Source organism: Kogia breviceps, chromosome 1 (assembly GCF_026419965.1).
Source record: "Kogia breviceps isolate mKogBre1 chromosome 1, mKogBre1 haplotype 1, whole genome shotgun sequence".
Taxonomy (NCBI): domain Eukaryota; kingdom Metazoa; phylum Chordata; class Mammalia; order Artiodactyla; family Physeteridae; genus Kogia; species Kogia breviceps.
The window spans coordinates 104,076,381-104,100,798 of record NC_081310.1 but is presented as its reverse complement, the minus strand read 5'-3'; the positions used below and the strand labels follow the sequence as shown (position 1 = coordinate 104,100,798).

At 32.4% G+C, this 24,418-nt stretch overlaps 1 protein-coding gene across 1 annotated transcript in view; it reads left to right on the top strand.

Annotated features, from left to right (window-relative positions):
* DPYD (dihydropyrimidine dehydrogenase) overlaps positions 1-24,418 on the top strand; it is an 817,352-nt gene that overhangs the window by 194,573 nt on the left and 598,361 nt on the right. The window contains exon 4 of the mRNA XM_059043609.2: positions 11,837-11,924. Coding sequence (XP_058899592.1) covers positions 11,837-11,924 — 88 coding nt within the window. The remainder of the gene's footprint in view (positions 1-11,836; positions 11,925-24,418) is intronic.

Here is a 24,418-nt window from a genome sequence, read left to right as displayed (position 1 = left end):
TTCTTCATGTGCGATGTCAGCATTGACTCTTAGGCATTAAACTCCCAAGTACTGAAATAGTGTCAAAGTCACTTCACACAAACCCTAGTGGGAAGTAATAGTGGTCTGGACAACATCTTTAACAGAACAATTTTGGTCTTAATTATTTTTTTGTCACAATATACAATGTTCCAAATGTTATAGTGAGATAATTTTTTTAGGCTAGTCATGATTACAGATGTTGAATACATTTTTAGTTTATCTATTTTGACTCATATTTGTGATATCTGTAGGATGTTTCTAATTGCTTTTATTTTGTCTAAGATCAATTTAAAGATTGATCTTAGTTATTTCTGTAGGTAATTTATATATAAGAAAATGCTTTGTAAAGAATAGCATGATCTACAAGTGTTATTGCTGGGTACCTCGTAAAGCAAATGAGGAATTTTGTTAGATTGCATTTGAAGCCAGCCATATATGGCATATATATATTGTATAATAACGACTATAACATATATGGTTTTCTTATATCAGAAACTTTCTCAAGTTCTCTGGGGCTCCTGGCTATCATTATGAGAAATACTGCAGAAATGAAATGATGATACCTATAGACTGGACTTTGGAGAAAGTCACACCTGGATAATAGTCCTGAATTCAGCTTTCACAACCTGTGAGGCAAGCCCTGACATCACCATACACTATTATGATTTTAGAATGAAGTAGAAGAGAAAATTGGGAATCCCAGGACTTTAGGAAATGTCTATTAACTTAATAATCACCAGGATCACAGAAATAAGCAATAAAATATTTCAAACCTAAATCAGAGAAGAAAATTTTGTGCCTTCCTATCTTTAAAATGAGAATAACAACAGTATCTACCTCATCAGGTTCTTATAAAGATATAGTGAGTTAATATTTATGTCTACCTCACTGAGTGGTTATGAAGATTAAATGAGTTAATATTTGTAAAACACATACAATAGTACTAGCATATAGCAACTTCTACATGAGTAGTTATTAAATAAATTAAACCAAATATAAATATTTTTCACTGTAAGTGTATGTTATTTACATAAGTTTGAAAGTCAATTATTAAACTAATATTTCCCAAACATTAAAAACAATAACTGGCATATTCCCAAAGTTCTAGTTGTCTTTTTCAGCCAATTTAAAATGAATCTATTTCCAAGCAGACCAACAACAAAGAAAAGGGACCCCACCATTTTCTCACTGGAGGAGGAAATAGAGAAACCAGAAAATCAACTGTTATAGTACAATGTGTTCATTACTTTGATAAAGAAATCCACAGGGTGCTCTGGGAGATCAGAATGGTAAGAACCAGGGGGCTCCATGAGAGACAGCTGAGATGAATTCTGCAGCAGGTTTGAAGTGCGGCTCTTCAGGCAAGGGACGAGCCTGTTGGAATACATAGAGGTTGAAAAATGACTTGACCTGCTCACAGAACTGCAGAGTTCTGTCTAGAGTGGGGCAGGTGTTACAGCTGGAGCTGGAGGAATGCAATAGGCAGGGGCCAAGTTCAAAGGTCATTATATGCCAGTTCTCCCTTTAAGCAGGAGAATGTCACGATCAGATATGGGTTTTTAAAAAGTTCACCAGGATTGTGTAAAACACTTGACAAAATTTGTGCTGAATACAATTTTCTTTTACTTGGGGTAATCAACATAGATTTAACTAAGTAAAAGAAATGAATATTTAAATTTAATTTAAAGTGTGTTTAAAAACTTTTACTTTTAAAAAAGGAGGAGTGACATTATTTTTATGAAGTAAAACTTTTAGATAAATTTGTGTGGGCTCCACACTTGAAACTGAATACTAGTTCCAACAGGAAGAAAATTCAGATATGGCATTTGCTCTCCAAATCTGTTCTTTCAGCACCTAAAGTATTGCAATCACTGTTGCACTTACAAAGAAAAAAAAAAAAAAAAAAACTGAACAAAAATCTCTTTTACATGAAGTAAGTCCAGTATATTTTTAAGTCAACATCTTCCAAGTAAGTTTCAGTAAATTCTCTCCTTCTCCGGCACAGAACTTAGAACATGGTGGCTTTTTAATAAATGTATTCCTACATTCCTGCTGTACTTAGATAGCTGAGATTTGGATAAATTTAAATACTATTATTGGCAAATACTGTCTTATAATTTTAAGGCCAAGTGTTTTATTCAGCTGTTGTTTTAACTTAATTAATGACTCCCTCCAGCAGCACTTGTACTGTCACTCACTCTTTTTTTTTTTGGCCAGACCTGACCCTTTGTTCTGTTAGCTTTGTGAACCTACTCAGAAGTATACTTCATTGTGGTCTTCCTATTAAAACCTTTAACTGGCCCCTTGTAAAATTTAAAGAGGATATGGGAGCATCGTGGGTTGGCTTTGGCCTTGTCAATTCAAATGACCAAAATGAAAATTACACAAGATAATGTGATTTTAGTTGCCAGTCAACATCTAAGTCTTTTTTATTTTTTATATTACATGTTTTATTTACACATTGCAAAAAATTCAAATAATATAACATTGTAAAAAGTAAAATCTGTCCTTAACCTTAGTCCCCATGCACTTAAGTAGGTTTACATATTTACACAAATGTTCTTTTTTCATGATCAATATACCCCACATATCTAGAAATTATATTTTATTTATAGATTAAACTGTTTGACTTTGCTTCTCTTTTACATGTTTATTAGAAATCAAAGATCTGTCAATATTACTATTATTATATTTTTTCTGAAATTGCCTGCAAAAAGTCATAAAATATAAAGCTTTTTCAGTTTTGAAATTTGCTGAAAATTTTGCTTTTAGAGCATCTATGACTAATATAAATTACTTTTTTTGGTTGCCCTTCCTAAAGGGGCTTCATTGACATTAAGATAAACATATAACAGGTGTTCCAAAGTTTGAAAATATAATTTGCACAGCATATGGACATGCTACGAAAAATAATTTCTTCTTTCTAAGAAGCCTGGAAGGATTCTCAGTATAAATCAAAGAGTTTATGACACTACTGGGGAAATAGTCCAGGTGAAACAAGATTATTGAGTAGTAGGAAAGCTATAATAAAAACTGTCAGTACTGTCACCTAGTTCTCCCTAAGGTCTGTAAAGGATCAAAAGTGTATTGAGCATCATGTAACAGCTGTCTAGAATGTGAGGGGAACCACAATTGTGCTGAGCAACAATATACTGGTTTGAAAAATAATTACTTATGGCTCGTAGTTAAAAATGGTAGGCTAGACTATAAAATGTATTGTGAATCTTGGGTTTTTGAAAACGACTACATGCTAACTAAACATGTAACTGATCTTTATTATGGATGTATGTCGTCACATGTATATAGATGTATTCAAATTAAAATGGTATGTAAAATACAGGTATTTTCTTATTTGCAAACAGTTACCCAAGGAAATATTTGTGCATAGATAGCATATTTTGTCAGGACAAAGTGCTACCCTATGCTGGAGCGTAAGAAATACTTTGTCACCATCTCACCAGGTGGCAACAATTGAAAAAGGGAAGGGAGAAATATGCCTTACACAGGCATTGAAAATACAGAAGTACTAGGAGATAATGTGTGGAGCAGGAATGAAGGAAAGCGTCTTTCATCGCATGGATTCTCATATTTGCTAATTGCTTTTGTTAGTTACTTACTCAACTATACATCCATAATAAAGATCAGTTTACATTTTTAGTTAGGATATATCCATTTTTCAAAAGCACAAACTTCACACTATACTGAGTTGCCCAACCCATCATCTTTAATTTAACTGATTTTTGGGAGAAGAATATGTTTGCCTCATACTATTAGCATGAAGAAACAACCAGAAACCTCATGAGGAAAGGATTCTGTATAAATGACATTGGGTCACTGATGAGATTGACATGTATTTTAGCAGTTTGATTCCTGAAGAAGTGCATTGACAGGAATTTTCCATAAACATTTGTGAGTAATACTGAGAACCAAAGATGGGTTATATAGTCTCTGCCCTGGATGAACCCATAATCTTTTTTTTTTTTTTTTTTTTTTTTTTTTAATGAATTGCATTAGGCAACAATTTCTTTTCCTCTCATTCCTTTTATTCGTTCATTCCTCCTATATTATTGGGCAGGTAAAATATACATGGTGTAGTAGCTGCTGTGTGGAATACGGAGAAACCACATATGCATCCATAACTTGCTCTCAATATCAACCTCTAGTAGACTCATTGGTCCATACTAAAATCCTACTTGTTCTTCAGTCTCCAGCCTAAGTATCTTTGTTTGAGAAGGCTTCTCTGATTTTCCTGAAGTGGAAATGCTTTTTCCTTCTTCTGAAATCCCATAAGGAGAAAATGAAGATTTAAAGCATATATTTATGTTTGTCAGATATCCACTACGTTTAATGTATGTAAATAACTGTAAAACATTATACTGTGACTCTTCACTGACCCCTTTCACATTAAAGGAGAGAAAGCCATGCATAACTTTCAGAGCATTTTGAGAGTTATAGAGAATGCCTGTTAAGTAACTAAAGAAGTACATACTATTTGGTGTCAGTGTATAATATTTAAACATTCTCACAATAAACCTCTGAAGTACAAATTATTATCTCCATTTGCATATGAGAAAACTGATCCCCAGAGAGGTTAGGTCATTTGCCTAAAGTCTTAACACCAGTACAGTGAAGTCAAGAATTAAATATGGGCAATCAAGATCCAGAGCTTGTTCTCTTAACCTCTATGCTATGCTTTCTGAGGTAATACATTTAAAGGCTTTGGACAAGCAAGCACATCTGAGCACTTAGTAATTAATATTAGTGTACACATAAGTCTGGGTGTGTGCACACACACGCTCTATATATCATACCTATACGCTATGTATAATCTGGCTTGTTTATGCTGCCTATATTTAGTATAACCAAGTCTCACAAGTAACCCTATCCAGCTACATGGCTTATCACCCTCTCATTACTGCAAGACAGAGGAAGCTCTTTATCTTCTTGAATCTGGCCATCTTCTTCACTCCCTTTAAATACTCTCAATCCCCACCATCTTTAAGGTGAATAAAAAATGGTTTCCTAAGAGTGTTGCCAAGCGGACTATCCCTCCAGGACATAAAGCAGGACTTTTATCTATTAGTATTCTCTGGTTTTCTTGATCAAAGTATACCTCTGTTATAGCTGCAAATGACAGGAAAAATTATATCATAGGTTTTAGGGCCTAGATATCTACTTGGCAGAAAAAAAAACATTTAATAAATATTTTGATTTGTTCTGTATTCATTGACTTTAAGTGTTTCTGTGTTATTGACATGTTTTTAAAACTTGTGAATGTGTAATATTTACTTTTTTTTTTTTTTTTGGATGCATCACGTGGCATGTGTGATCTTAGTTCCCCAACTGAGGATTGAACCCATGCTCCCTGCATTGGGAGCACAGAGTCTTAACCCCTCGACCACCAGGGAAGTCCCTAATTACTTGTAATAGTTACAATATAATAACATTTTTTATTCCACTTCAACAATTCAATTTGTAAGTCATGATCTTGTACTCTTCAACTAAATTTATAGCAGAGAGAAATTGGAAATGGGGGCACTCTTCCTTCACTGCTATAACCTGCATTTGGCAAATAAACCTGTTTTCTTTAGATTTTGGTATTGGTATTTAAATCTTGGCTTATTATTTAAAACTGCTATTTCTCGTATCTTAAAGCCCTAGTAGATTCTGAAAGCCTTAAGGACTGACCCCACTTCCTTTAATCATACTTGGTTCTCTTTTCATACCTAATTATTTCTGTCTTATGCATATATGCATGATGTGTGTTTATTTTCTTTCAACGACTTCCTGCAGTTTATAATATATACAGATGCCATCACATTCTTCTTGTTCCACCTCTATACAACAAAAACTTGAAGTCCCATTGGCTCTCGTAAGAAAGAGAAAAATCTAAGTTTAAGAGCAGCATTCTTCAGATACTCATGATGATACTCTCTTTGTGTAGTAAAATAGGACAATATGTTTGTTTAAAAATTTTCAGGAGGTAATATATACTAAATTCTTATGGAAGTGTTTTATTTGCTTGCAGGAAAAGATGTATGCAGATTTATGGTTTCTTATGCTGTTGAGGTTTCTGTAGCACACACAGTTTTTTCAAAAATAAGAATATGCTCAAAAAGTATCTTTCCAGTAGAAGTGGCTATAGCCAAAGCTGTTTAAAGCTGTAATTGAATTAGCCTTCGAAACTGTGTAATATCATAAAACTCTAATGTTTTTATCTTGACTTGAGAAGCCTCTTGAGGAGATGGTTAAGACTACCTTCCACTTTTTTTTTTTTCTTAAACTAAAATTGGACTCTAGGAGAGAGGCTACTATAGCCTTTTTCTAGCTGTGACTTCTCAACTGCTTTTTTCTCAGTCTTCAAATTACTCTGGGAAGGAGGCACTAGTGTTGTCAAGAGATGAGGTCAGTAAAACATCACCTTTTAAAATTTTGGGTTGTCTTCATACCTGAAAGGACTAGATGGGTGTAAGATGGTAAATATGTTCCAGTAGTTCCTTCAGCTGCCTTGACCACTGGTTTCATTATGCTTCTGGGAGATTTACAGAGGCTCAATATTCTCATCTATGAAGTAGAGATAAAAGTGGTCTTATTAATTTTTAAGAATCAGTTATATATGAAGATCAAAAATGAGCATTATTTTTAACTTTAAGTTCCTTCATTTAACTCAAAATATGCAAAAAGTATAAAATGCACATTTTTAGCCATTAGTATTTGAGACAATTTTTTGACACAGACTATAGAAATACTGTAGAAAAGTTTTTAACTATGTTATATTCCTAGACTCATTATCATCCAACAAAATGTTTTGAGCATTGATTGTGTGAATTGTGTACTGTTCTAAATTTTGCTTCTTTTGAACTGTCTTGGAGCACCCACATGTGAATGGAAATTTCTAGTGGATAAATATCTTTACTTAAAAATTGTTTTGTTGTTAACCTATAAAATCAAATAAATATTAAAAGCCTTAAAACATGAACATCATTGGTGAGGTTAAAAGGCAGAATGGTGCACAGGATTAAAAAATTCAGTTATTGTAAATGATGTTGCCATAGCTTTCCAGCCCAGTGGAACGTAGAAACTGGGCCAAGATGCATATTAGGAATATTCAAAGTTAGTTCCAAATACCCTTGAGCTAGTAAGAACCTGTGGTGTAATCAGAGAAGCAGTCAAAAAGTGTATAGGAAAGGCTGTTAATGCAATACTGAGAGAAGCAGAGAGAATTATTGGAAGCTGAGAATGGCTCTTGTATATTTAATGCATCAGAACATTGGATTAGTATCATCATGTTTTAAAGATGCCAACCAACTTTCTTGGGTCCTTTTATTATGACAGAATCTGGGTGCAAGTGATGTAAGCTGTGGAACTCAGATATATGTATGACTCTTCTAACCTCCATTTCTTGATTCACACACCTTCCATTCAGTCTGTTACTCTATTCTGCCCAGTTTCAGTAGAAATGTTGCCAAGTTGGGGAAGGATGTTAGACTATATATTTGCCTACAGTGGTTATTATAGGGTGGAGAAGTTAGATCCTGTACCCACTGCTACACCTGAATTAGTTAGACCTTCCAAATAAAGGTACTGAATATCAAAGATCTGAGGAAATACAACATGAATATTAAGAAAATATTTAAATTTTTAAATGTAAATACTGACTTGCCCAGTTTGATTATATAAGCTAACATAGATTATACATAACCTGATGAAACAGTGCTGACTTGATTGAACCAAAGTCTAGCAAAATATCCAAAGACAATGCAATGTGAGTTTTTAAGTCTTTCAAACAGATTTGTGTGATTTTTTTAAACTGAGAAAGAAATTAATTATTATTTAAACTCATGGATTAGAAAATTCTTCAACAAGCATATGTTACTATTTCAACTGCTATGTATGCTTAACAATAAAAGAAGCAGGCGTCTGTTCTCAGATGTGTGAAGAATGAAATGCTTTAGTTCATTGCTCACTATAATGTTTTTTGGTGTCATACTATGGAGTAAAACTGTCCAGCCTCACTGATATTTGGGGAGAGGAATCATAGCTCTCTTTCCCTAGAGAAAGTTCCTGGATAAATATATCTTTAATAGTTTTTGTCCTTTAGGTAGCGGTACTAAAGTTTTCATACATTTTTTATGGTGATGTTGAATCATGAAGGATTAACATTATTAAAGATTGTATATTTTGCTTTTAATGAAATCTGTAGTTATCCTCTCTATTAAATATAAAAATGAGAAAAGTTCATCACTGGTAAAAAATCTAAGACTTTTTATTGCTTTAAAAATAGTTTAACATACTCAGTATAAATGTAATTATTTGGGGATTAAAATATTACATAAATGTTTACTGAATTAACTTTTGCCTTTTACAATGAATTTAAAAATAAAGTACACTATGAAAGAGTAACTTTGAAACACAAAAGGGGAATTAAATGACTGAGGATAAAAACAAGTGTAATTTAAATGTTACTTCTAATGAAAAATTTATGTAGGACTGTGGTTTACAATAATTGTTGACATATTCCCCTAAGTACTGTGTCTGTGATTTTTCATGGTATCAATCATTTAAAGCAATTTAGGTAAAACATTCTGACATGCATTTCTGCTATTTTATTTACACCATTTGCCTACATCATTGTAATGCAGTACCTTTCTGATTTGATACAGTAAATGCACTCTGTAATATCTATTATGGCATGGTCAAAGGACAATTTATTGTCAAATAGAAAAATAGGTCAACACTAATGTCACTTGATGATCAACCCCCCCCCCAAGTTTAATAAAACATCTCCCCAGTATGCATTCCACTGCAGTGGTTGATATTTTATTAGGACTACCTGGCTATAGCAGTAGTGTAATTACTGAGCTGTCAGAGTGATAAGTGGGATTAATGGCAGCCTGATGCACTTTAGTCTGCAGAGTGCTTAGAGAATTGCAAGATGGTATTATTATCAGAGTCTGCCCATTCTGGCATATTCATGGCACCAAAGAAAAAAAGAATGCTACAATTTAGGTTTCCATTGCCCTGCCTCATTAACATCTGACATTTCCAACAGCTGTTATTTGTGAACTAGCTCAATAATAAAAGAATTATTTGGTAAAGAAGCTTAATAACCACAACTAAAACTCCTTGTGTTGTCAGTGCTGTTAAGTGAATCTGTTTATGTTGAGTATAAGATTTCTCTGGAAGAACAGAAAAACACACTTTGAATTAATTTGGCTCATTCATACCTGCTGACATTATAACTTTATTTTTTAATTGCCTTATTATTCAAGTTGGGTGTTAGAAAAAAGAAAAGCTGAAAACTTGTGACTTCATTAGGGATAACCAGAATCCTCTATCTATTTATCTATATATTTGTCTATCATAACAAGTATTTTTGTTGCTTTATTCTTATGGAGTGGTAGATATTTAAAAAATTGTCAAAATGACTTTTTTATAAATTAGAAGACATTTAAGATTGCATATTATTTTATAGCTATTTTTATTTTAGCTACTTTATTTTACCACATAATAGGAAATCCTTTCAAACCACTATTAATGTACAATATATTTATCCATGTGAAGATAACACATATAAGTATCACCTCATTTCAACATCAAGGACCAAATAGACCATGACTTGTTTTCTTTTTGGATTGTTGTCCTACTGATCATACTACCAAGAAATTCTTTTTAAACTCAGTGAGTGTTTTAGGGAAAAAAAAAAACAAAACCATAAGTATAAGAAGATAGGAATTCAACTAAATTATAAATGTGAATCTAACAATGGCATTTAGAGAAATGATAGGGGAGAGGTTTAATTACTGCATTTCAGAGAGGACAATTGATTATGAAAAGCCTTCGGTACTCATTGTGTAAAATTTAATTTAGAGAGAAGGCTAAGGGCACAAACCAGAGAGAAGAGATCAGATTTAAAAACAAGATATTAATTAGGTACTGAGAAATTGGTTCAGACAATGAAGAGGACACTCTGACTCACAAAAGAATGACAAGGAGACCGGTATTGGTTTCTTGAAGGAAATGAACCAACGTCTTTACACATGGAAGTGGATAGAAAATGAGCCAGCTAGTGACCTTTGTCACTGAGCAACGTGGGACTCATCCTCAGTGAAATTCTCAGAGAATTCTCGTCTTCTGACACATGTGACAATGGTATATGTTAAATTTCAGATCACCAGCTTAAATTTTCACTACTCCCACTTTCACTTTATGCCAGAGCAGATTCCATTAGTTCACCTACCCTCATGTTTTTTCTCTCCAGGCCTCAGCACATACTGTTTTTATCCTTTGTCATATTCTTGAGTGACCCTGCACTCCAAATCCCACCCTCCTTTGCCTCCCTAATGCCCACTCATTCTTCAAGCATCCCTTTAAGTGTTATTGTTCCCAATAAGCTTTGCCTGACTCTCTCCCTCCAAGACTACTGTTCCTCTTATATGCTCCCTTAGCATGCTGTTTTTACCCAAATTTACATTGACCGAACTGACTACTACAAGTGCCTTTTATATGTCTGAACTCCCTCCAAACTGCAAGTTCTATGAGAGCAGGACCATGGTGGTCTTGTTAATCACTTTTACAACCTCATATCCCAGGTTCTGCCATGTAACAAGGGCTCATTAAATATTTATCAAATGAATACACAAATACATATATGAATGTACAAATTAAAGACCATTCTAACCAGTGGTTTCAGTCCTAAAGTAGTAATTATAGAACTGTGATTCTCATTGTGTGGCTCCAACCATGTTTATCAGAATCACCTTAAAGGGGTTTTCTAAAATGCAGATTCCCAGGCCAATAACTCAGACTCAGGAGGGGCTTCTCTGTGGCAATTATGACATTTTTCAAGCTTCCCAGGTAGTTCTTAGGAACACTGAAGTTTGAACATGTCTCTGGTCATTTCCACAGAAAGCAGATTCTGATATGAGATTAGGATGTGGGAAGTTTATTAGAAGATCCACACCTGTACAAGAGTGAAGGAATCAGGATTGGACAGACATATCTAAAATAAAGGCTACAGTAGATCCCTGCAGACCTGTTCCCCAAGTGGGGGCAAGGAGACTGGGCCTCTACCTCTCCTCACTGACCTGTGATTGGAAACTGGCTGCAGCTGGAAAGGGGGCATGACCTTGGTTCAGCCTTTTCTCTTCACATGAGGGCACAGCAGCTGGAGGAATAAATGCTTCAGTCTGAAAGGGGGTAGATCTGGTCTATGCATTGAGGCATCTACTGCAAAGCCCAATTGCCATGTGAATAATGTGTAGGTTAAAATACATCAGAAAATTGGAAGAGGGAGGGAGGGATGGATGATGGCAGGGGAAGGAGTCAGGGAGGAGAGGTGGGTGGAAAAGTGGGAGGGATGAATGGAGGAAGAAAGGAATTTACACGTGGTAAAAAGACTTTACCTTTGTGTTTGTATAATAATTGTGGTGTAAAAGGCATACAAAACTTTTATCATAAAAGACTCCATCCTCTAAGCATTATCAGTGTAGTGAGGGATGCAAATAAGACTGATTGAATAAATGGATGCATGAATGAATGATGTATCTTAAATAAGTATGATCTTCTTAAACTCTAGGAGGAACACCAAGAGAAAGGGCAGTTATTAGCCTCAATGGTGCCATTTCATACACCTTAGGAGGTGTGCAAAAAGTGAAACACAAGTACTCTCTGTTTATTGCTTTAAAAAATTTTGTACCTAAAAATAGTACAATTTTATTTGTTCTTACTAGACACTAACTCTGGGGTAGAGAATATATAGAATATTATCTCACTTACTTTATGGTTTCTTTAATTCAGTTATTTTATTCCCTAGATGCTTGAAATGTGCAGATGCCCCCTGTCAGAAGAGCTGTCCAACTAATCTAGATATTAAATCGTTCATCACAAGTATCTCAAACAAGGTAAATTTGGATTCAGTTCTGCAAATGAAAATTAATAACAGCCTTTGATCTTGTTCTCTATCTATTATGACCATGATTAAAGCATAAAGCTTATCTTAGTAAATTGGGTTAAAGTATTAAAAATATGATTTCTATAGGCCTGTGAAAATGTGGCACATTTTATTAATTAGTCTCTCCCAGTTTGTGATATGATTATTGTGAAATGCGTATTCACTGTTTATTGTCTTAAAAATTAGTTCGTGTTGAAATTAATCATTTTTTAATACAAAGCATTCACTGAATAGATTTACTCTAGCTTAGGCTTGCTAAATGCTTATAGATAGGAACTGTCATTGATTATCAAAACACATTCAAATTTGTGAAGTATCTTTGTTTTAAAATGTGCTTTGGTATTAACTCTGGCACATTGAAACAAATCAAGGGAATTTGTTTAAGATTTGGAATAATTCATAGAGACTGATAGAGTTGTAACCAAAAACCCCCCAACAATTAAAAAATAGAAAACAGACTTTTATGGGCATGAGTAGAAAAAAAAGGAATTTTGATCTTTCAGTTTTTGGTTTGTTTTTTTTTTAATCAGTGTAACGCTAAGCCTAATTTTTATTCACTAAGAATGGTTTATTGATTGACTAATTAATTAATAGTATCTTTTGTTTGTGAAAGGAGCATTACAAGCTCTTATCCAAGTATCTTATCTTTTAACTGAGGAAAAGCTGAAGGAATCTTCCCATAAGGATGTAGTGAATCCTTCCTTTCACAGGGCTTAACACTTAAGTTCTAAAATGCTGCAGAAATCCAGTTAAGTGCCCCTTCAACCACCAGGTACCTTTTAATATATAAAGATCATTTCTCAATATGTCAATGATTTTAAAAATATTGTAGGAGAAAAATTATAAATTTATATAGCTTTAGGATTTCAAAAGAATTAGAGGTTATTACTTAGGTATAGTACATGGTATTAATCGACATGCTCGGTTTTTTTAGGATTTGAAGTCCAGGTTGAATTTTTAGATTGAACGCTTGTGAACCCAGGGAAAATTTCTTATTTCTTTGCCTTCATTTATGAAAGAAAGATAGCATCTGTCTTACAGGATTATGGTATAAACTAAATAATATTTGTATGTGAAAATCTCTAATATAGTAATTATTCAACAAATATTTTGTTGATGTGGAATTATTAACTTCTCTATTCATTCAATATGGTAAATACTATACAAGTGATTACTTTTTTTGTAGCCGGTGTTATTAATTGAACACCTACTATCTACCAAACAGTGACAGGTACTGGGTAAGAAAGGGTCTCTGCTATGACCTTGCCTTTTGGAAATTCATAATCTATGAGCAAAGCCAGATACATTAAAAAACAAAGCAACACAAAAACCTAGCCATAATTCAGTATGGTTAGTGCTGCAATCCATGCAGTTCAGGAAGAGTATTCAGCATATGAAAAAGCAGGAATATGGGTGTATATACAACATATTTGGAGAAATATAATAAATTCAGTGTAGCTAAAATGAAGCCTAGATTACATGAAGAAGAGTGATGGGAAAGAGACCAGACAATTAGGTTGGGATTAGGTCGTGAAAATATTTTAATTCTATGCTCAATATTTGAGACTTAATTCTGTAGATAGTAGGAAATCATCAATGATTTATGTTTGTTTTGTAAATAAGATGAAATCTGAAAAGGAATACTAACTTTGTAGTATCCCAAACATTTATCATCACAGGATCTCTGTCTTGTATGTGAGAATGAATAATTTATGTGAAGTATGTGCATGAAATCTCATTTATTTAATAATAACCTCATGAGAAAAGGAGTAAAACAAAATGTCCAACATTTGAAGTAGAAAGGGTTTTGGCTAAAATTATATCTAAGGTAGTAGTACTCTTGGCTTCATGCATGAGGAGATACTAGAATCATTCTCCATGCTAGCTAAATTTTCCTTAGATATTCTATAATTCAGTAGTGATTTTGTGATTCTAATTAGTGTATAGCACATTCATTTAAGGTCTACAAAATTTATTAAAAAAAGACAAAATGGGAAGAACGATATTCTTTGAAAAGTTTATAAAGTGTCTAAACAAGATTAGAATCATTTCTATTTTAGGAAAAATGTTGTTTCATTAATTCTTTACTATCTGATGAAGCATTGCACTTCGGTATTTATTTAAACACATTTCCGTATGAAGAGAAGATATTTGGAGGTATTTAATTGAAAATGTAATCTTTTGCAGACTTTTAAGAAACTCTGTTGTAAGTAGTATTTTGTTGAAGAATCATTGCAGCAATCATGAAAGGTCAGAGATTCTTGTACTTTAAAGCCTGCAGCTTTTTAGCTATTTACCAGCTGTGTACAATGTAGGCTGTCCCACATTGCTCTGCCAGTGGACTTCAAATCAGGAGGGGGGTTCTTTCCACGTTGAGAGGGTAATTGAATCACCCAACTCAATGAACCCTGTGCCTTTTTGAGAAAAGGATGTCACTTGTGTTGTATTGTGTTAGGTTTCTGTGATTCAGTGGAGTTTAGGCTAATACTTCCATTCTTTACTTTCTTACAAACTGGATTACAGCTCTAGTTTCCAAAGGTACACTCAATTCTATCGTACCTCCTCAGTCAGTTTTTCTCAGGCTGTTGTTTGCAACTGTATCTCTCAATCGGAAGTACACGTTTCAGATTAATCAAACTATGAATACTAGGTTAGATTTTTTGATAGTTTTCTTTTGAAAAAACAGTATGCATAAGGTCAATCTATAAATTTAGTGAAAAATTACTTAAAAAGTTTCTTTGTTTCATGATGCTTTATTTCAAACAATAGTTATTTTCTCTTTTAAAATTTTATATTAAGTTGTAAAGCTTTGGTTTTTCCACAGATTTGCATATTTTACAGAATCTGTGTATTTAGATTTTGTGACTTTTATATCTAGATAAATAAATTTAATAATATATATTAGAAAAAAACTGACTAAATAACTCAATGTAAAATAAAATACTTCTTTATCATAGATTCCTATTGAAAGTAACAAGAAGTCAGAGGAGCAACACAATTTAACCAGCAGAATTTATTGATAAATATTCTTGATAACAATATTTTTGTTTAAATATGTTGTCTTGATATGTCTGTGTGTGTGCATATGCACACATGCACAGAGGTTACAAAGCAGAAGTACAATCAATAGATTTAGTCCATCCTTCTTTTGGGTTTGCTTTTCAATTTCAATGGCTAAGTGGTTTATACCCTTATCTAATAAAATGTTGATAATTTTCAGAATAATTTTTTAAAATCGTAACTCTAATTACATTACACCCTTGTTCAAAAAGCTTCAGTGGCTCCCCATTGCCTAGAAACTAATGTCCCAATACATAACCTATTATGTAAGCCAATTGGACTTTCTCCCACTATTATGAAAGAGAAGTAAGAGGATGAAAAAAAGTATTAGGAAGTCTATAATTCATTACTCAGTAATTTAAAAAAATATGAATATTATGGATAAATAAAATAAAATGTAGTGATGAGATTTCAGGTTTTCTTTGGTACACAAGGCTAGTTCCCTCACTTTTATTGCCAGATGATAGTGTAAGCACCTCTGTCCATCCCAAAAAAACTGACAGAAATTTACCTACCTGCCATAAGATGATGTTCAAGGGAACACAGCTTTTTTTTTTTTTTTTTTTTTTTTTTTTTTGCAGTACACGGCCTCTCACTGTTGTGGCCTCTCCTGTTGCGGAGCACAGGCTCCGGACACACAGGGTCAGCGGCCATGGATCATGGGCCCAGCCGCTCTGCAGCATGTGGGATCCTCCCGGACCGGGGCATGAACCCGTGTCCCCTGTGTCGGCAGGTGGACTCTCAACCACTGCACCACCAGGGAAGCCCGGGAACACAGTTTTTAAAAATCTATGTGATGCTCCAAGAGGACTAACAAGCCATTATCCTTCAGAGTTAAATCTGCCATTTGGTTTAAATAAGTAGTTCTGAACTTGTCTGGCAGTTTCCCTTACAGTTGAGATGCCAATTTATGAGTACTATGAAAGATGTATTTTTTTTTCTAGGACTGGTTGTATTCTAAATTTTACAACAAGCTAATTATTACGGGTCTGTGCCGTTTGGGGACCTAATCTGAGTGGGTCTTGTGGCATAGACTAGGGTACTGTAATTCTAATTAGCCCCTCCCTATCTCATAATGTAATAATTCTATCCTTTTAAAACTTGACCAGTAGTGTTGTTAATGCTTGATTAGCCAATATTGGATTAGGTTTATTCTAATTTTGCCGATTTTCTTCAGTTTTTTTTTTCCATGTTGAGATTTCCATGGGATATCAGTTTACTTTTGCTTAGAATAAATACTTTAAATCTTTATTCAGTAAGGGTATGGTGTTGACCAACTCTTTTTGTTTCTGAAACTGTTTATACATTTCTTAACTCTTGAAAAATAGTTTGACTATGTATAAAATTCTGGGTTGGCAGTTATTATTTTTTTTCACCTCTCAGACAATATCATTTTAGTGTCTTTGTCTTGCATTGGTGTTATTGGAAAATCACCAGCAGCCTAGTTATTGCTCATTTGACAGTCATGTCTTTGGAGGGGAGTTGATTTAAAGATCTTTTTATCTTTAGTGTTCAACAGTATTACAGTGATTTATCTAAGTCTGGATTTCGTTTTATTTATTTTGCTTGGTTTTCCTTGTGATTCTTGAATCTGTGGATTGATGTCTTTCATCATTTGGGGGAATTTCTCATTTTCTTTCTCCTCACTTTATGGAGCTCTCATTAGATATACGTTAAACATTCTTACTTTATTCTCAATGACTCAATTTATTTTTAAAACTTTCATCTCTGTTTTTTGGGGGTTACATCTTAGATCATTTTCTTCAGTTCTACTTTGAGGTTTACTAATACTTTCTTCACCAATTTCAAACATGTTGTTAAAATGGTCCACTGAGATTTGAGTTACAATTTTATCTTTCATTTCTAGGAGTCCTTTTTTTTACATTAAAAAAATATCTGGTAGCTTTTTATTTATTTTTCAAGCCTATCTTTAATTTTTTAAAACAGATAAAATTACTTATTTTTGTACTCTGAGAATTCCACTATCTAAAGTATTTGTGAGCCTGATTATATTGTCTGTGATGTCTACTGCTCCACTCATAGTGTTTTGTTTCCCTGTATGTTTAATATATTTTAAAATTTTATTTTATTATTATTATTTTTTAACTCTGGTTGCTCATCTTCTTTAAGGCTTTATCTGTGAAAGTTCTTTGAGGACGACAATGAAGACATGTTTCTTTAGAAGGAATTTATATTTGCTATGTTCTCAAAGGCCCTGAAAATGAAAGCCTTCTTTACCTGGTTTGATGAATGCCTTTAAGATGGTTCCACTTATTTCTCTGCTTACTGCCTTGTCATTTTCAGTCACTGGACATGAAAGCTCATGGATGCATTCACAGTGACTTTTTAAAACATATTTTACCTATAATTTTAACTTTTTAAATTAGAAGAGTCATAGTAGATAACAATTCCTCAATACATGTGGGAAAATGCTATAAATATTTAAGATCTAGTGGGTAGTCTAGAATGATTGAAACCCACATTTTTATTAGTAAATACTGGAATAGTAATTGAGAAGACATATGGAAGAAACTGTTGAAAATAAGACAAAAAGATTTGCCATCAGATATTGATACTCACTATAAAGCTACTATAGTCAAGATAATATAGAGTTGGTATAGGAATTCACATTTCTGGAACTGATGAAAGTCTGTAAATAGAACCAAGTAAGTAAGAGAACATAATATATAATGAAGAGGACATTTTAATTCAGTGGAAAATGATGAGTTCTTTGAAAAGTGGTTCTGATTTTACTTTACTTTTAGAACCCTTCATCAGGCCATCTAAGATAAATTTTAGGTGGACTAAATTTTTAAGTATAAAAAGAAAATGATTTAAGAATAATTTTGAAGCTGTGAAATATGTGAGAGAAAATTTTACCACACACATTTTAAAATGTATTTTAAAATAAAATCTAATCAAACTTGAAACCAAGTGAACATTTTTTTTGCTCTGCATGTTTAGGCTAAGTGGTAACTTCTCTGTTAAATCAGAGTTCCTAAAAATTTAAATGAGAAAAAATAACCTGACCCTGTATATGCATGGGCAAAAGTTACAAACATTAAAGAAGAGGTCATGCAAATGATTAATGGCCATATTAGAGATGTCCTACTTCCATATTAGCCAGAAATATGTAAATCAAAGGGTGGGACACCAGTTTTCTCTCATCATATTTTTAAAGTTAAAAAGTTAAATAACCTCCTATGCTATTTAGCAGAAAGGAAGCAAGAAGTCTCATACAGTAGTAATGTATTTGAAAATTTCAAATATATATACTGTTGTACTAGCAATACTTTGCTATCTTTTCTTCCTAGAGAAATAAAAGTGCGACCATTTAATGGCATATGTACAATAGTATTTATTATACCAATCATAGCATTGTTTGAGGTAGCAAAAACTTGAGACAACTATAGTGCCATCCATCATTAGGAAAATTGGTAAATCTATTAGGTTATATTTATATTATGGAATGTTATGAGGCTATGCATTATTATTATATTTGTTGATCTAGAGAGATATCCCTATTAAATGAAAAAAGTAAGTTGCATATTAATATGAATAGCATAACACTATCTTTAGAAAAAAATTCTAATTTATATATAAGCTAAAAGTGGCATAGAAGGAAATAACTTAAACTTTAGATTCCTCAGTTGATTGAGGTTGAGGGCAGGGTAAAGAGGTTATTAACATTTTTCTTATAAATGTCCATTTTATTTTACTTCTACAATGAGCATGTATATTTTAAAAAAATATTTATTTATTTTATTTACTTATTTTATTTATTTTTTTGGCTGTGTTGGGTCTTAGTTGCAGCATGAAGGATCTTTTGTTGCTGCGCATGGGCTTCTCTCTAGTTGTGGCATATGGGTTTTCTCTCTGTAGTTGTGGCGCGGGTTCCAGAGTGCATGGACTTTGTAGTTTTGTGGCACATGGGCTTAGTTGCCCCACAGCATGTGGGATCTTAGTTCCCTGACCAGGGATGGAACCTGCGTCCCCTGCATTGGAAGGCAGATTCTTTACCGCTGTACCACCAGAGAAGTCCCAGCATGTATATTTTTAATAAAAATAAATTAAAATTCAATAGTAAAATAAAATAAAGCTAAGGGGTTACAGAGTAATGTGCAGGCCTTATTCTAAGTTTTTATTTTGGTATAAAGGATGAAAGAAAGATTCAGCCTTTTTTTTTTCTAAATAACTAATAGTTCCAAATCTGTTGAATAATACATTTCCCACTATTCTGAAATGCCACATCTATCATATACTTAATTCTATATTTATTCCCCTGATAGTATATTTATTTTCAGAATATCCTAACTTTTCTCAACATGTAAAATTAGTTTTACGAAATGGAAAGATGCTCTACAAAATAATTATTGAACACTGTGTTTGGACTCTAATAACATTAATTTAAATTTATTAATGCAAATGTGTGCTTATCTTACCTCATTCATTTATCAGTTGGTATAACATTAAATTTTCTGGAATTCAGCCTTTAATATGTAGCCTCTCAGTTTTGAGTCTAGCAAATGGTAGAATGCTAAATTTACTAGTGCTAAAGACAAAGGACTATAATATTATTGTCAAAATGTCCCCTCTTTTCTAATGCATTGTACTGGAAAAGATAGATGGATGTTAAATTGTCTATTGAATCATTAATGCTTATGCAAAGTCTGTCCTGTTTCTGTTTTATATATATGTCTTTGGATCTTTAAAAGGTTACATTTTTACTTTTAATCACAACCAACACATGTAACATTAACTACTTTTCTTCGTATTCCCTTCAAAAGATTAACATTTAGTTCTGAAAACCTATAACACAAAGCATTATTAGTCAATCCATTATAAAATATAAGCAATATAAAATCTAAAAGTAATATAACTAAATGAGAAAAGATATTCATTGTACATATGAAACCAATTTTATATGAGACAGGTAAGCCACACTGTTTGTGTTTGTGTATATGTTTGGAAACATTTAAACATATGCTATTGTAAATATATTTTAAAAATTAATTATTTTTAAACAGAACAATGATTTATAATTTATATATGTATATGTAAGTTAAACTGGAATTACGGAGTTTTTCTTTAGTATAATCAAGACAAAGAAAAATATAAACACATGAGATACTACTTAGAATATTTGTCATTATTAATAAGTAAAATTCAGTGTAACAGAATCTAGACAAATGGAATTTTAATCTGTCTAACCATCCCATTATATGGAGAAGAAATTTTAAATCCAGCAAGGTTAAATGATTTATCCCAGATCACAGAACTACTTGATAATGTAGCTGGATTTTCCTGAGTGTGCTTTTTCTTGTTGAGCGTGCTTTTGTTTGCATCACACTACACTATTTATATGAATGAAGTATGTATATTTATAAGTCATTATTAAAAAATAAAGAGCTAAATAAGTAACACATTTGCTATCCTGACAGAGTTTTATAAGTAGTATTAATATATTGAAGAGTGGGCAAAATGTATAACACAGTAGACGTCATTAAAGAAATTTGGGTTTCATTTTTAGACAACTACTTTGATAAATTGAAGATTTTTAAGTAAATTACTATAATCAAAACTAATTACAATTTTGAAAGTAGTTTGGGTTTAAATTAATGCACTTGGAAAGGAGACATTTCTGATAAATCTATTTGTACCCACTCTACAGATTGTAACTGACAGCTGGTTTTATGAGCCATATATAATAACACACTATGGTAGACACCAAAACACCCTGTCAGTTAAGAAATCTCTCATTTCTGTCAGTGAAGAGCAAGCCTTCATAAAATAGTCTGACTTTATTTTGCTTGAATAGAAGAAAATAGGAGTATTAAATTATAGTCTAGTTCTAATATCATAAGTAGTAAAATTCTGTCAAGTTATTATCATATATATGATGTTCAACAACGGTCACTGAGTTTGTTGTTTTAAATCTTGTTTGATGTAAGATGATTTGGAGTGAGATTATTTGAGCTCTTTTTTACCTTCAGGTTTATTTTATTTTATGTAGCTATTATATATATTTGTTATTGAAAATATAAATTTATTTTTAAAACTTGGCCAAAAACTTGATTGACTTGTACTTTTTTTCCCTTTTCAATAACAAAAGATTTTTAAAGAACAAAGAAGCAACAACAAGACCTCCACAGTTTTTCTTTTTGTAGCCAAATATTAGTAACCAGTATATTTAAATGATATCCAAGATGACACAGTTCACAGTTATTTGCTGAGTAGGCAGCACATGTGATATAGCTTTGTTTTTAGTGTAAAGTCTTTCAGAAGAGAGGGACATAAGAAGTGCAGCAATACATCCAGATACTAAATTTCTAGTTCAAACTTTTAGACACCAAATGCCCTTTTAGTATAGAATGTGTGTATATTTTTGTTTAAGTATAAAGAATCATATTTAAGCCATATTTCTGGTTACTTTTAAAAAGATGTACACTTTAGTTGGGTTGTAATGAAAAATAATCTCAGTAAAAATAAAATTTATAATATAAAATTAGAGAAAAATCTTTTAGCATTTTTATGTAGTTTATACATAGGGGATTCTCAATGTTAATTTTACTTCACCTTCAATAATTTCTCAAATTAAAATATTTCTATTTGCTTTCAAGTTATGTAATATTTATAAATGATACTTATAGACTTCTACTTTTACATTTTTTTCTTAGCTTTAATGATCATTCTAACATTATGATCATGACTCTAACATATGTGTTTCTATATTTGCATTGAAGTTTAGATGTAGAAAGGCATCCTATCTCCTTGAAGAAATTATATCATGAATTATGGTAAATTACTATATGCAAACTCTAGCATACACTAAATGAAATAATCTTTGTTCTATTGTTTATTTCTGTGCTTCTTAATATCTCCCTAAGAATGAAAAAAATTATACCTTTTTAAATTTCCTACAAAATCTATTGCACATTTTATTATTTTCTCTGGATAAAGTGGGCTTGTTAGTTTTCACAACAGATATTCACATTATTTACTTTAAAATGATCATTCAAAGCTGTGAAGTACTTTACACTTTTTGAATTTTACCTAAATGTTTATTTTTGATATTAAAAGATAAATGCTAATTAAGTTTCTAATATTCTACTGCTTGCTTAGAGGCAAAGATTATAGATCAGACATGGTTTCTGAAATTTTAAAAAATTAATAAAAGACACATCAGAAAAATTTACAACTATCATAAATATATATTAACAAATACAGTGGTTGAAAAGGTGTAGTGCAAAGAAAGGACATACCTGCATTATGCTTCTGGTTGGAAAATGGTGAAAAATTGATAAAGCTTTTTAAAGGAAATGTTTTTTGAACAATGATATATGGTATGAAAAGGATGGATATTGGTATAGTTGATCATTGTATTCCATTTAACCAGAACAATCTAGAGCAAAAATACTGATTCTTCATGCATATCTAGTGCTTACCAAAAGGCCTCTCACAGAGTAGATGCTTGTAAATACTTGATGATTAGTGAATTGAGTACATGTACACATACACACTAAGTTATCTTAACAAACTTGGGTAATATTATATGTTCTCAGGTCAATTTAATAGAGAAAGGTGGATAGGGTGCAGAAAATTGGAGAAGTAGAAGTGACATTTTTACATTTCTATAATGTATATAAATTATTATGCCTCTACTTACATATGCCTCCATGCCATTTCTTTTTTATGACCTAGTAGATTGATGATAGTTTTTCTTTCTGTACTTTTTGCTCTTTTTTGCTGTCTTCTACTTCCTAACATGAGTTTTCTTTAATAAGTGTTAAAATCTTAAACTCTTAGAATTAACATGTTAAGAAAACCTTTTTAGGGAGAAAAAGCCTAGGGGAAGGGGTGGGGACTTAAATTCATTAAATCTGCCCTATGCTCCATAATGTACTAGGCAACTTATCTGTGTCAAGTATTTAAACAATATTTAACATAAATATAACTAATTAAGAAGGAATTTTGATCTGTATTTCTTAGGTGATGAAACTGAGGCTGAGAGATATTACATTTTCCTCCAATCATATGGTATAAGCATGATTCAAATCCAGGAGCATATGGCTCAGAAGCCCGTGTGTGTGTGTGTGTGTGTGTGTGTGTGTGTGTGCACTTGAATGTGTGTTTTCTAGTTTAGCGTCTCAAGGTCAGATAAAAACTTTATTTTATACAAGAATGATTTTTAAAAATTTCCTTACACATTAAGTGAGACTAAAATAAATTCATAGTTCTAAAGTCTACTCATGTAAAAATTTTGTAAAATTTAGTATATGTGGTATGAAGGGAGGATTTTCAGAATAAAAGCATCCAAATCTATTCTTCCATCTCCATTTGTCTCTACAAGAATGTGAGTACTGTGAAGGTGGGAATTTTTGTGTATTCTGTTCGTGATATATCCCTGTCTTTCCTTTGCCAAATATGTGAAGATACATAGATTGTTTACTGAGGGATGGTGAGTGCCAGAGAGATGTCCTTTTGCCTATACTTTTGTATGTGCTACTAGAGATATTTTCTATTCAACTAATGTACATCATGACACTCACCATTATATAGCTCAATCCAGAAATACAAGTAATGTTAATTCACCCTTCTCACACATGCAAACTTACTGAAGTTTAGCCCAAGTATTTTTTAAATGCAACAGATTGGAGTTTATCTTGGAAGGGTGCTTCCATCTGTGAAAACACTCATTGGAAGAAGGAAGAACACTTTAAAATAAATCCACCAGCTGTATTGATAATGCTGTAGTGACATGAAGGCCTGAATATGATAGAACTATTTGTTAAAATAGTTATACCATATGAGAGAATAGCTGGCTTGTGAGTTTTTCGTGTTTCTTGATAATGACTTTAAAAATCATTAAATTGTAGAGGGATGACACTAATGAAGTTTCAAGCTGTAACTTTAAACGAAAAACAAAGAATAAAAGTTGAAGTTATCTTAAAATTAACTCACATAAATGGCACAAGTTGTACCTTAGAATATGCTTTAAAAATCCCAATGAGTAATAGAAAATTCAGCACTGACAAGACACTGGGTAAGTTAATGGACCAGATAACAGTCAACACCTGTTCTTTTATGTTGAGATAAAAGCAGCAAACATATCAAACATCATTTTTGTCTTTTAGATTTTTGTTTAAAGAAGGGTAAAAGTCATCATCCTTTATATATAAAACAAATCTGTGCACAAAAGATCAGATATTTATTTTCTATCCCTCCTAACATAGCCCTGTACATTTTTTTCTTTCACACAGTAGAAGACTAAAATACTTGTGACTGAATAACATGAAGAAACCAGTTGAAGTGCTTGTGTATTTTCTAGAAGGAGACTGCTGGGTTGTCTTTAAAGTACTCTTCTAAATTTAAATTTTATAGCCT